The sequence below is a fragment of the Pongo pygmaeus genome, chromosome 4 (assembly GCF_028885625.2).
Source record: "Pongo pygmaeus isolate AG05252 chromosome 4, NHGRI_mPonPyg2-v2.0_pri, whole genome shotgun sequence".
In the NCBI taxonomy this organism is placed as follows: Eukaryota; Metazoa; Chordata; class Mammalia; order Primates; family Hominidae; genus Pongo; species Pongo pygmaeus.
The window spans coordinates 75,198,658-75,213,559 of record NC_072377.2 but is presented as its reverse complement, the minus strand read 5'-3'; the positions used below and the strand labels follow the sequence as shown (position 1 = coordinate 75,213,559).

General features: G+C 44.2%; 1 protein-coding gene across 1 annotated transcript in view; it reads right to left on the bottom strand.

Annotated features, from left to right (window-relative positions):
• The window catches only part of MCCC2 (methylcrotonyl-CoA carboxylase subunit 2), a 66,120-nt gene extending 65,158 nt beyond the window's left edge, over nt 1–962 (bottom strand). Inside the window, exon 1 of the mRNA XM_054489899.2 lies at nt 673–962. Within this exon, the coding sequence (XP_054345874.1) occupies nt 673–801 (129 nt within the window). The 5' untranslated portion in view covers nt 802–962. The remainder of the gene's footprint in view (nt 1–672) is intronic.
• Between the last annotated feature and the right edge of the window lie 13,940 nt (nt 963–14,902).

Genomic DNA, 14,902 nt, shown 5'->3' with positions numbered 1-14,902 from the left:
CCAGGCTGGAGTGCAATGGCACGATCTCAGCTCACTGCAACCTCCGCCTCCCAAGTTCAAGCGATTCCCCTGCCTCAGCCTCCCAGGTAGCTAGGATTACAGAAGCGCACCACCACGCCCGGCTAATTTTTGTATTTTTAGTAGAGATGGCCAGGCTGGTCTCGAACTCCTGACCTCAGGTAATCCACCTGCCAGGGCCTCCCAAAGCGCTGGGATTACAGGCGTGAGCCACCGGGCTCGCCCATCATAACCAACTCTTAAACTCAAATTTCCTAAGCACAGCGCCCCTCGTTGGGCTGCTCTAGGCCAGTGGTTCCCAAAGCTGGCTGCCAAAAGTCCCCTATGAGTTCACTAACAATGTAAACACTGCGACTCCACCTGAGACCCACAAGGTCCAGAGTAGGGCTCAGGCAGCTATTCAGCGAGCTCCCCAGGTGGCGATTCTAAACCAGGGTTTAAGAACCACTGATTTCAAAGACAAAGTACAGTGCCAGCTCTAAAAGTGAATTAAACTTTCTTTCATCTGTTAGGCTTTTCTTCTTCAAACTTCACGTGCATCACAGAATCAACTGGGGCTCCGGACAAGAGAGCAGCAGTTGTTGAAGCGTGCCCCTCCTCCACTTGCTTCCTAGCCTGGCACCGGCGGCCAGGCCACCGGGGCGCTCAGCCTACCTGGTAGAGGGCAGAGCCCACGTCCGGCTGGGTGCCCAGCGAGGCCACCGAGTCCCCGTGATAGGCGCGCAGCCCGGCAGGAGAGGCGCGAGCACACGGCCGCAGGGCTAACCTCAGGGCGGCCCACATGGCAGGGGGCACCGAGCGAGAGAGCGGCCCACGCTGGCCTGGAGCCGGTGCTTCCCCCTGCCGCTTCCCTGGCTGGGGCGGAGGCCGGGCTCAGGTCCTTGCAGCCCCAGAGAAGGCTTCTCTGATTCTCAGGCCTGTCCACACACGTGCCTAAGCGCGCCGCTCGCGATTGGTCAAGCCGCGCCACGCCCCCTGACCCAGCCAATAAGGGACAGAGCCTCAGCACCGCGAGGTCGCGTCTAGTCCCGAGCGCAGGAGAACGGGTCTTCCCGGCGGAGCGACCCTCAAGTGCCCAGCTGGTTTCCCCCGAAGCGGTGCGGCACTGAGAGAGCTGCGTTTGGGCTTGGATTGGTGTTGTGTTGACACAGCGATAGATAATATCACGATAGTGACTGTACCTGAGGCAGGAGAATAAGTCTGGAAGCAGGGAACCTAAGGCTGTCTCACGCTGACTTCCTAGAGCTAAACTGAAAGGAAACCCCTAACTTTCCATGCCTAAGTAAAAAAAGGACCAAAGGCTACTCCCTTTGCAAACCCCCTACATTTTCCGCAGGGCAGATAGGAAATTGGCTGTCCCGGACAAATCAGACTTACTGCCGGTGGAGTCTTGCTTTGCCAAGTTCGAACCTTAACTCCAGCCTCTGAATGGTTGCTGTCCACAACCCATCAGACTGATTGGGGGTCCAGTCTTCGTTTGCATAGAAGTATAACTTTGTAACTTCACCCTAGCCTCTGATTGCTTGCTTTTTGCAACCAATCAGGTTTGAGGTGAGCATAAAATGGCCAATAGGAAACTTCTAGTGGGTATTTGGACCCAAGAAGATTCTATATCCAGGCCCTTGAGCTCTGTTCGGTCCGCTCCCACATTGTGGAGTGTACTTTCGTTTTCAGTAAATCCCTGCTTTCGTTCTTTCGTTGCCTTGTTCTTTCTTTGCTTTGCTGGGCGTTTTGTCCAATTGTTTGTTCAAAACGCCAAGAACCTGGACAACTTGCAGTCACAACCCCCAGTGACACACCGAAAACATGGGTGAATCGCATCTAACACGTGCTTGCGAACAGCACAACAAGCCTGTTGTCCTTTCACTGGAGACCTTAAACATTCTTCTGATTATTTTCGCTATGTAGTTATTTTTCTTTATTTTTTACTTTATGTTTTGAGACAGGGCCTCACTCTGTCGCCCAGGCTGCAATGCAGTGGCACAATCACAGCTCACTGAATCCTTGACCTCCCACCTCAGCCTTTCCAGTAGCTGAGACTACAGGTTCGTGCCACCAAGACCGGCTAATTTTTTATTTTTGTAGGGGTTTCACCATGTTGGCCATGCTGGTCTTGAACTCCTGGACTCAAGCGATCTGCCCGCCACAGCCTCCCAAAGTGCTGGGATTACAGGCATGAGCCACCACGCCAGGCACTATGTAGTGACAGATTGTGGACATCAGCACTGTGGTCTTAAATAAAAGACTCCAAATATACCCATAAAAAGTAAAACATTCTATACAAAATGCCTTGAACTTAAGGTTTTTCGTTCACATATTTATTGAGCACTTACTACTTCTACTCCATTGGTTGCTTAGTGGGGCAGAGTAAAGGGGGAGGATGGGGTAGAGAAAGGGTGCATCTACACCTGGAGGTAAACTTAGTTTCAGACTTCAAGGTACTTATAAGAAAATAATACAAATGGCCACATGATTTCTTGCTGGACTGTGTAGGACAGACATTAAAGGAACAGAATGCAATTGCGAAAGGGTTGCAGGTGAGCCTTGCAGAAGCACTGAGAGTGGACTGAGCCATGAACATGGCCAGGCTTTGTGCAAATGGAGGAGAGCATGAGCTAAACTGCAAAGGTATGATTTACACTGTGCTTGCCTCCCATGGTCAACAGAAAAAAAGGCCAGTAAAAACTGACTTTTCATATGTATCAGGGTAGCAGAAGAGAGTGTTTGATATTTTAATTGCCACACTTTATTTTTCTCTAAATAGTTCTTCAATGATGCAAAGTACTTAAAATCACCACCCGAAGACAGAAAAGACACAATAGGATATGATTCCTTGCTTTCTTTAAAAGTCATACCTGTTTCGGCCGGGTGCAGTGGCTCACGCATATAATCCTAGCACTTTGGGAGGCCAAGGCGGATGGATTATCTGAGGTCAGGAGTTTCAGACCAGCCTGGCCAACATGGTGGAACCTCATCTCTACTAAGAATACAAAAATTAGCCAGGCATAGTATCACGTGCCTGTAATCCCAGCTACCAGGGAGGCTGAGGCAGGAGAATCGCTGGAACCCGAGAGGCAGAGTCTGCAGTGAGCGGACATGGCACCACTGCACTCCAGCCTGGGTGACAGAGCAAGACTCTGTCTCAAAAAAAAAAAAAAGAAAAAAAAAAAAGTCATACATGTTTCTTATTTCTTGTAACTTTTGTTACAAGAAGCTCTTTGGAAATGTATAATGTTCCCAGAACAGCTAAGCAGAAAAATGCAAAAGGTGAAGTGCAAATGCACAGAAGGCCAAAAACAAAGTCACCTAGCATCCATTAGTGTCCAGTGTCTCTCTACCCTACTATTGAGATTACAAGGAACATAAACTTTGCCATCTCTGATTTTTTAAAAGAATGTTTTATTGAGGCCAGGAACTTGAAACTAGCCTAGGCAACATAGTGAGCCCATGTCTCTGAGAAATAAAAATAGCCATGCATAGTGGCGTGTGCCTGTAGTCCTAGCTACTTGGAGGGTGAGGTGGGAGAATCACTTGAGTCCAGGAGTTTGAGGCTGCAGTGGGCCATGATCTTGCCAAGCACTTCAGCCTGAGTGACAGAGCTAGACCCTGTCTCTAAAAAAACCAAGAAAAATAAAATAAAAATAAAGTAAAATAATGTTTTTATTTTATTTATTTATTTATTTATTTATTTTTCTGAGACGGAGTCTCGCTCTGTCGCCCAGGCTGGAGTGCAACAGCACGATCTCGGCTCACTGCAAGCTCCGCCTCCTGGGTTCATGCCATTCTCCTGCCGCAGCCTCCCGAGTAGCTGGGACTACAGGTGCCCGCCACCACGCCTGGCTAATTTTTCATATTTTTAGTTGAAACGGGGTTTCACCGTGTTAGCCAGGATGGTCTCGATCTCCTGACCTCATGATCCACCCGCCTTGGCCTCCCAAAGTGCTGGGATTACAGGCGTGAGCCACCACGCCTGGCCAAAATAATGTTTTATATAATAAAAATAAGAGAATTAATTGAAAAATGTAACCGCCAGGGCTGCTTTCTGCAGCCTGGTGCGCTGCCTTTCATCTCACCCTCAGTTCCTTCCCATGCGTTGCTCATTCCCATTGGCTGCCATCTTCCACATGCTCTCCTTCCTTTATCCGCACCGTTCCCTCTGCCCAGGGCATCCTTCCACGACCAGACTTGTCCGTTCCATCTTCTCCACCTGGTGAGCCCATACACATCCTTTAGGACTTGGCTCAGGAATCTCCTACTCCAGAAGCCCTCCCTGACCCCACCTCATTACCTCTTTGTCCCTTAAACAGGCCTCTATTGTGGCTCGGGTCAGCACGTGTTGTTAGGGCTCATTTAGTTTCTCCAACTTGGGGTCTTGTCAGTGTCGTCATTTATGGCCTATGCCGGGCATATTACAGATGCTAAATTTGTTGAATGAATACATAAAAAATAACTGCTCTGGAATCAGAGCAAGGAGACATTCCAGGACACCTAAGGGAGAGTTATTTAAAGGCCAGGCAAGAAGCTGGGAGGTCAGGATGAGCAGTTAGACCTGGCAGGCTCTCCTTTGCTATCAAGTCTCTTCTGTAGAAACTTAATGACCTTACCTGGGATATCACATGGTATTACTTTGGTTGTACTCTGTTGGATTCAAGGGGAGGGGACATAGACCCCACCACTCAATGGAAGGAGTGTCAAGGCCACTGGTAGAAAAGATGAGAGACATTGTGTGACTATCTTTGGAAAACATGACTGACATGCCAGGCACATGCACTCATGTTTATACATTTATCCTGATCCAACCTTATATTTGTTTTCCTTGGCATAACAATCCATTTCCATATTCCCTAACTCTTGCCAATACACACTGGCAAGAAACTATCTCTTTCTGGGCCATGTTCAGTACTTTTTGGTTTGCACTGGAATAACTAACTTCTGTTAAGATCCAGAGGCAAGGAGGCAGGGTAGGATCAGTCCCTCACGAGAACTGGCATCAGCTCATAAGGCAAGTGCCCCAGATGAAGTGACTGAGTGCCTTTTACACAGGGAAAGGCTGGTGGATATGAGGGTAGGTTGCCTCCACTCTGAGAAACGCTCAAGGGGATTTGGGCATTTGAGAGTCTGGGTCTTGACCACATCTGCCCAAATGTGTCCATCCTATTTCTCAGCTTTCCATTCCTTCCTGTGTAGTGTCCTTATATCATACTGTACCTTTCATTGACCCTCCAACTCCCTTCTTGTCAAATCCTGGCTTGATTCTTAGCCAAACTGCCCTGCATCTACAGAAGACAATAGACTCCAAGCTGTGATAAAGGCTTTTTTACTTTTCACTATTATAAGAATCTACTCAAGGTAAATAAAATTACGTGTGCATACAAAAACTTGAACAAAAATATTTATAACAGCTTTATTTGTAATACACAAAATCTCTAAACAACCCAAATGTCCATTAACAGATGAATGAATAAGCAAATTATGGTAAATCCATATGACACAATACTGCCTGCAATAAAAATGATGTAGGGCATGGTAGCTCACACCTACAATCCCAGCTACTTGGGAGGCTGAGGCCCTTCAGCCCAGGAGTTCAAGACCAGCCTGGGCAACACAGCAAGGCCCCACTCTTAAAAAATTAGCCTGGTATAGTGGCGTGTACCTGTAGTTCCAGCTACTTCGGAAGCCAAGGTGGGAGGATCACTTGAGCCTAGGAAGTCAAGGCTGCAGTGAGCTATGATTGCACCACTGCACTCCAGCCTGGGCAACAGAACGAGGCCCCAACTCTCAAAAAACAAAAACAAGAACAAAAAAAGTTAGATTTTATGTAAAGCACAATCTCTAAAGGTTATCCAAGACCACTTGAAGCTTAATGATTAACTAGAAAGACTCACAGAACTCAGAAAACCTATGTTCAGTTATGGCTTATTACAGTGAAAGGATACAGTTTTAAATCAGCATAAAATTAGCATAAACTATCTGTCATGGCTGAAGGCCCCAGGTATACAAAAACTCTTAAAAGGCAGGACATTTATTTCAAGGGCTTATAGGTTAAGGAACTGGTCAAGTGTCAGTTCCTTCTTTGGAATGTGTACAACCCAAACCTGCTGAATTAACCCTTTATTGCACAGTTACATACTGTATGATCCCATTTTAATGAAATGAAAAGTTGTGGGCCCAGCATGGTGGCTCATGCCTGTAATCTCAGCACTCTGGGAGGCCAAGGCAGGGGCGGGGGATTGCCTGAGCCCAGGAGTTGGAGACTAACCGGGGCAACATAGCGAAACCCAGTCTCTACAAAAACTTTTTTCAAAAAAACAGCTGAGCGTGGTGGCATGCACCTGTGGTCCCAGCTGCTTGGGAGGCTGAGCTGGGAGGATTGCTTGAGCATGGGAGGTCAAGGCTGCCATGAGCTGTGCACTCCAGCCTGGGTGACCAAAAAAAAAAAAAAAAGTTGTAGTGGAGAACAGATAAGTGGTTGTCAAGGGTTAGAGCTGAAGGAAGGAATGACTATAAGTGACAGCATGAGAGTGACTTTCGGGGTGATGGAACAGCTCTGTACCCTGACTATGGTGATGTTACATAAACCTATACATGGGATAAAATTTCATGGAATTGTATATACACATGCACTGCCTGTAAGCGTGATATGTAGTCAGCTTTCTGTATCCCCAGGTCTCACATTGGCAAATTCAACCAACCACAGATGGAAAATATTGGTGGGAAGAGACAATAAAAAAATAACAATACAGGCCAGGCTCAGTGGCTCACATCTGTAATCCCAGCACTTTGGGAGGCCAAGGTGGGCGGATCATTTGAGCCTAGGAGTTTGAGACCAGCCTGGGCAACATGGCGAAAAACCCATCTCTAGTAAAAATACAAAAATTAGCTGGGAGTGGTGGCACCTGTAATTCTAGCTACTCGGGGGCTGAGGCAGGAGGATCACCTAAGCCATAGGAGGTCGAGGCCATAGTGAGCTACAATCGCACCACTGTACTGCAGCCTGGGCAATAGTTGAGACCCTGTCTTAAAAAAAAAAAAAAAAAAAACACAACAATACAATAAAAAAATACAAATTTAAAATGCAGTATAATGACTATTTGCATAGCATTCGCATTTGTATTAGTTATTAGAAATAATCCAGAGAAAATTTAAAGTACATGGGAGGATGTGCATAAGACATATGCTCATACCATTTTATACAAAGGACTTGAGCATCCTGGGGTTTTGGTGGAGGAGGAGAGTTGTGGAACCAATCCTTGAGGATATTGAGAATTGGCTGTAATTTGAATAAAATCTTTAGTTAATAGTATTGCACACATGTCAATTTCCTGGTTTTCATCATTGTACTAGGGTTATATAAGATGTTGGGGAAATATAATTTAAAACAAAAATTCCTGCCACGACAAAAAACCTCTCCATTAAAGTAGAAGAGAAGAAAAACAATTTTAGTATTTGAAAACCTATCAAACCAGAATGTGATGTGCATTACAGGCAATCTGCTAAAGAGACTGCAAAGACAGAACCTAACCCTCACCCCTGGAAGGCAGAGGTTGCAGTGAGCTGAGATTGCGCTACTGCACTCCAGCTTGGGTGACAGAGTGAGACTCTGTCTCAAAAAAATAAAAAACTCACCCCTTTATATAACCAGGCAGATGCAACCCATGTCATACATGTTTTCAAGATAAACAACTAGTCCTCAAGTAAGATGACTTCACAGCACCACCTGTCACCTGCGAATCAGAGTAGCCACCTGTGTTTGTTAATTGTCTTTATCCAAAGGAAAATTAAATTTCTTATGTCTTTATGGTAGGTTTGTAACTTAACAGGTGCCAGCTGAAGTTAGGTTCCTACCCTTCCATAGGACTAGGAAATAGGAATGCTATTTCCCTCGATGATTTCATTTCAAAGAGAAGGCTTCCAGGTCCTTAAGGATAAGATTATGGGGTTGGAAAAAAAAACTGACAAGAGATTTATCTTTTTTTTTTTAACTAACACCTTTCTCATGGGTTATTAAGCTTATTAAAAAAAAGATGTCGGCCGGGCATGGTGGCTCATGCCTGTAATCCCAGCACTTTGGGAGGCGGAGGCAGGCGGATCACGAGCTCAGGAGATTGAGACCATCCTGGCCAACATGGTGAAATCCCGTCTCTACTAAAAATACAAAAATTAGCTGGGCATGGTGGCCCATGCTTGTAATCTCAGCTACTTGGGAGGCTGAGACAGGAGAATAGTTTGAACCAGGCAGCCGGAGGTTGCAGTGAGCCGAGATTGTGCCATTGCACTCTAGGCTGGCGAAAGAGCGAGCCTCAAAAAAGAAGATGTAAATACATCTTCAAAGGGCAGAGAAGGAATTCACAATTACAAGTTTTCTAAAGTAAACCCTCTGAAGACAGATTGGGGGATTCTTTCTTTTCTAGGAAAATTCAATTTTTAATTGTTTTTAGATTTTTATTTACACTTACATAATCATGGGGGAAAACTGAAGGATACAAGGGGAACTTTTTGTATTATTTTTGCAACTTCTATGTGAGTCTAAAATTATTTCAAAGAAGCTATGTGCAGTGGCTTGTGCCTATTGTCCCAGCTACTTGGGAGGCCAAAGTGAGAGGATCACTTGAGCCCAAGGGTTTGAGGCCAGCCTGGGCAAATAGTGAGACTCCATCTCCAAAAAAACAAAATAATAATAATAATAATTATAGTCAAATTGAAACATGTTGGGAGGAGAGGAGAAGAGGAGACTGGGAAAGAAACAAAGAGACTAGAAATAAGGAGTACTTGGTATATACTTATGCTATATGGCTAACCTTTAAAAAATAAAATATATCCACTTTATGAGAAAAGCCATACAAAATATAAAGATTAAACCATATTTTTTAAAAAGAATAAATTATTAATATATTCAACAAGGTAGATGAATCTCAAAATAATCATGCTAAGGCTGGGCGTGGTGGCTCACACCTGTAATCCCAACACTTTGGGAGGCTGAGGCAGATGGATCACCTGAGGTCAGGAGTTCCAGAACAGCCTGGCCAACATGGCAAAATCCCATCTCTACTAAAAACACAAAAATTAGCCCAGCGTGATGGCAGGCGCCTGTAATCCCAGCTACTTGGGAGACTGAGGCAGGAGAATCTCTTGAACCCAGGAGGCAGAGGCTGCAGTGAGCCAATATTGCACCATTGCACTCCAGCCAGGGCAAAAAGAGTGAAACTGTGTCTCAAAAACAAACAAACAAAAAATCATGCTAAAGGGAAGAAATGAAACCAAAAAGGAAAAAGGGTATATATTTTTTCCTTTATATAAAATTCTAGAAAATGCAGGCTATCCATCGTGACCAAAAGCAGATTGTTACCTTGGGATCTGGGAAGTGTTCAGGAGAGAGGGAGGAGCAGGAGGCCAGGGTAGAAGAGGCAACTTTGGAAATGATGGATATATTATTATTATTGTGGTGATGGTTTATGGGTGTACACATATATTAAAATTTAATTGTATTCTAAATATATGCAGTTTGTGTGTCAAATATAGCCAATAAAGCTATTTAAAGGAATCCCAAGCCAAGAACTCCATACTAGTTAAATGATCATTTCTGATGTTGGAACCTAGGAATGAGTATTCTTTTAAACATCTCAGGTGATTCCAGTAGGCAGCCAAGTTTGAGAATCTGCTATAAAACAGTGATTCTCAAATCGTGCTCACAGGCCAGTGGCATCAGCCTCACCCAGGAACTTGTTAGAAACGCTCATTCTTAGGCCCCAGGCTGATCTGCTGAATCATAAACTTCAGGATTGGGGCCCATAGTGGTGGCTCATGCCTGTAATCCTGTAGAGCACCTAATTCTGTCGCTGTTCGAGGCGCCACTTGTAGTCTGCCAGGATCCCTGGTGGACTGAACAAAGGGGGATGAATGCAGGAATAAAGACAAGAGGCAAAAGAATATGTTTGGAAGAAGGGTCAGGGGACACCTTGCCTCTAGTGGACAAGGGCTCTGAGCTTTACACAGCCCTCCATATTTATTAGGCAAAAGAGATAGTAAGAAGGGGTGTGGAAGAAGAGGTCAGCTGCTCGGTCCAGAGTAGGCTTGCAAGACTGCATTCTTCGAACAATAGGCTCTAGATGTCCCAGTAGATAACCTCAACGAGCCGGGGCCAAGGAGTGATGGCCCTCAGCAAACCTTCTGGGACAGGCACAGAAGCAAGTTTGCCCACATTCTGTATTCATGATAAACAGTTTGCTGTTTGATCATGTAGCCTCCAGTGGAATGCTGAGTTGGTCACCATCCCTCTGGCCTTTTTGGCTCCCAACATTTCCCCCTTCTTGTTTATGTATTAAGTGAAAGAATGTAAGGCCAGGCTGGGTAGCTCTCATTCTCTGATTGGCAGTCCATCCGATTTTACAGACTATGAACAGAAGACAGAGACAAAACAACATTATTCCAAGAACTACATATAAGATGTTAATGTGGTGCTTTAGATAGGTCCAAGGGTTGAGGCTCTCCAGGCCTTGCTGGAATTCAGTCCAGTTTTCTAAAGGATGAAACTCTTGAATTTGTTTATTTAAATCAAGAATTTTGTTTTGTAATTCACCAATATCAAAGGTGATGTCAGATGTGAAAGCTCCCTGCAAATGGGCTTTCACAAGGTCCCACTGATACTCACTTTGGTTATATTCTAAGTTGGTTACACAAATATGAGTGTGATTAAAATGACAACACAATTACTGCTGCAATTGCAAGCTTTGTACTTGTTCCCCTAACCATAGAATCGTGGATTAAAATACTGCCACTTCAGTTTGTAACTCAGTGTTAATTTTATTCTCAAGTAGCCACCCTTGGTTGACTGTGCGTGTCCAGTTCTCCATATACTGAGCTGTTTGAATAGAACTATGCAAAGCTACAGAGGACATTACAACAGAAATTATTAGTGTGACCAAGTAAACAATAGCAAAAATTATCATGCCTAAGCCTCTACGGACACAATGAGTAAACTGAGTTAGAAGAAGTTTCACAAAATGTAAAGCAATTGTGGCAGCCCAAGGCTCAGACAGATTAACAGGAATTCATAGCCCAGGGATGCAACCTAAAATCATCAAAGTAGAGATATTATGTGTTTGCAATGTGCTATGATTAATGCAGTGATATAACTGGCAAGATATACAGGTCAATTGGGTATTGTTTACCTGGAGCTGGTCCTTCTTAGCTGCCAAAAACACATAAGGATTAAAAACACAAACTGTAAATTGAGTGGTGATATTCTTTACAAATGTAACATTAAGACTGTGTTGCTTACTATTGCTACTATTGGATAGTATTACAACCCAGATGTTGCCATTCATAAATGGGAATGCTGCCTTCCATATCATCTCTTGAATTGGTCCTTTCCTCCCTAGATAATGCCACTGAGGAAGAGGCAGGCTAAAACCTGCTCCACGCCAAGCAATCTGGGCGGCCAACTGGGATTGGATCCCAGTGTTACATAAAGAAGAAGCATTAAAAGCTTGCCACCAATGCCAGCAAAGTTTGTGCCATGATTTCTAATTTTCTTCTTTTCCATCTAATTGACCTTTACATCCCCAATCCACAATGTCTCCAGTTAACATAGATTGTTTTCTAGCCAGTGGGCCAAGGCACTGGGTCCATGGAGGGGGGTAGGAACTATTGAAGGGAATCCACTCTGTATAGTCAGCACAATGAAGGCGATTGGGCCAGGAATGGTTGGTTAGCACACCGGTTACATTAATATAACCAAGACTTAATAAGTACATGATTTTCCCATAGTGACTCAACCATGTTTGAGCTTGAACTGTAAGACAGCTATGGCTGAGTGATGTCTTTGTGGTGACACACAAAGGAAGTCCTTCCAGTGGAGCGGTATAATTAATGACATTATTCTGAGAGTCTAACTGTTCTATGTCAGGTGGAGTTAGGGGTCCTGGAGCCCATGCTCCTTAATCATGATAAATCTTAGGAGAAGTGTCACTCCAAAGTATGGGTCATACTGCTGGGGGCCTGGGAACATATGCCCAATATGTTTTTGCCTCTGCACAGGAAAAACATACTGCACAGGATATTATAGCTAACATGGCCAAGAACATGGAATCAGGGGTTTTTGTCTGGCCTTGACACTCCAGTAGTTTCTCAGCTTCCTGCGTGGTTTTCTTGAGTTGTCCCAGGTTATGGGGGTTGATATCGTCGTGACTCCAGTCGATCTTCTCTCTGTAACAATAGTTCCTAAGTATTGGTACGGGGAAGTTGTTTGTACCTTCTCTGGAGCAATGTTGAGATTCCAATTAACAAGAGCTTGCTTTACTTCTCCAAATAATTGATGCAATATTTGATCTGTAGGAGCGGCCAAAAGAGTATCATCCATAAAATGAATGATGTAAGCAGTAGGAAACATATTCCGAGGCTCCTTTAATGCCTGTCCTACAAAATGCTGACATAGTATAGGACTGTTAAGCATGCCTTGGGGTAAAACTCTCCATTGATAATGAGAAACAGGTTCTCTTTGATTAATAGAAGGCACAGAGAAGGCAAATTGAGGCTTATCCTTCTCGTGTATGGGTATAGTAAAGAAACAGTCCTTAAGATCTATTACTACAAGAGGCCAGTCTCCTGAAATAGCCGCTGGAGATGGTAAACCTTTCTGTAAGGTGCCCATCAGTTGAATTTTTGCATTAATAGCTCTTAAATCATGCAGCAGTCACCATCTTCTGGACTTTTTTGGAATAACAAACACTGGAGAATTCCAGGGGCTAACTGACTCCTCTATGTGTCCTGCATCCAGTTGTTCTTTTACTAGCTGCTGAAGTTGCATCAGCTTCTCCCGAGATAGGGGCCATTGATCCACCCATATGGGTTTGTCACTAAGCCATTCTAATGGTAACGCAGAGCATGGAGAAGAAATATCAATGACCTCCGCCAGAAATCCTGAGGTCCTAGCCTTTTTCTATTTGTTTTTCCAGTTATTGATTTTGGATTAGGGTTTCATTGTACGAACCTCCCCAGACCTTTTCCACTCTGATATCCCATGTTCTTCAACATTTTAAATCCTGGGTTATCAAAGTTTTCATTTGTAAGTTTCATATCCCACGTTGTAAGTAAGTCTCGACCCTATAAATTGATAGCTGTATTTGCGACATAAGGCTGAAAAGTACATGACTGTCCATCCGGACCAAGACAAGGTAAAATCTCAGCACTTTGTTGAAGTTTGAGCTGTTTCTACTTCCAGTAAGTACGCAGAAGTTAATCGCAGGGGCCAGGATGGAGGCCAATTGTCTTTAGATATTACTGACACATCAGCTCCCATATCCATAAGCCCATAATTTGTATTACATAGGTGGGTAATTTGTATTACAAATTTTTGTATACAAATTTGTATTACACAGGTGGGTCTATTACACACCTTTAATTTGTATTACACAGGTGGGTCTATTAGAGGCTACTGGTTGGGACAGATTTCCCGTGTAGTTGTGCTCCCAAACCCTTTATTTCCTCATTTCTCCTTTCGTGGAGAAGGTTGTAATTTGCAGGGAATAAGCAATAATTGAGCAATATATTCTCCCGGTTCAAAAACCCAAAGATCTTGTGACATTAAAACTACTTGAATTTCTCCTTCATAATCAGAGTCAATCACTCCTGGGACTACAGTAATGCCCTGTAAGTTAAGACGGCTTTTGCCTAAAATTAGTCCCATGTATCCTGTGGGTAAAGGTCCGCAAATACCAGTGGGAACTTTGATGGGTTTGTCTCCCCCAACTAACATGATTCTTTCTCTAGCAGGTAGATCTAATCCTGTATTTCCTGGTGTTCCTGGGGTGAGGGAATCAATGTGCCTCCAGGAACCCATCCCTGAAATGGGGTTGTGGTCTGAACTGGGAATGCCCTCATTGTTTGAGGGGCCCAGGGCCAGGCCCCTGTCTCGTTTCCCAACAGGGTGGTGCCATTCTGATGAAATTTTGAGCAGCACTGATTAGCCCAGTGATTTCCTTTGTTACAGCGAGGACAAAGTCCTGGCATTTTTTTCTGCTGGGGGAGGAACTGCATTGTAAGATCCTTTCTGTCCTGAGATCTGGCGGCATTCCTTTTTTAAATGTCCAGTTTTTCCACAATTATAATATTTTCCCATTTTAGGGTCTGACCCTTGGCTCCTTTTAGATTTGTCAACAGCTAAATTAGCCATTGCTTGCACTAACACTGCAGATCGATGAAGCTCAGTTCCTACATCTTGACAAGCTCTGAGAAAATTTCCCAAGTTTTTGTACACCTCACTGGTGCCAGGGCACATTTACAATCCACGTTTACATTCTCAAAAGCTAGAGTTAAGGTTGGCATTTCTGCAGCCACAGTATGAGGAATCTGACGCTTCACTGCCTCTTGCAATCTTGCAAGAAATTGTGCATAGGGTTCCTGCAACCCTTGCATGATATGTGAAAAGGACTGTACTGGGACTCCCTCTTCAGGAATTGTGGCCCAGGCATGCTTAGTGGCCTGTACACACTGCTGATAAGCAGTATCTGGGAGTGCCATTTGATGTTCCAGGTCTGAATAAGGGCCTTTACCCAATAGCAAATCCTCTGTAATGTCTCCGGGTCCAGCAACACGGTTCTGTCTAGCCTGGTCTGCACACAGTTCTTGCCAATTTAAATTCCACGTCAGATATGCACTAGCAGACAAGCAAGTTCACGCCAATTGTTTTACATCAAAGGGTAAAAGACGCATAGCACCAAACACAGATTCTAGTAATCCTAAGGTGAATGGGCTCTGTACGCCCTTAACTTACCACACTCACTTTTAATTCCTTCAACAACTGAAACTCTAGTAGAGTGTGTTCATGAATAAGCTACTGTGCATTATTTGGATCAGGCCTTATGGACATAGGAAAAGCACAAGGTCC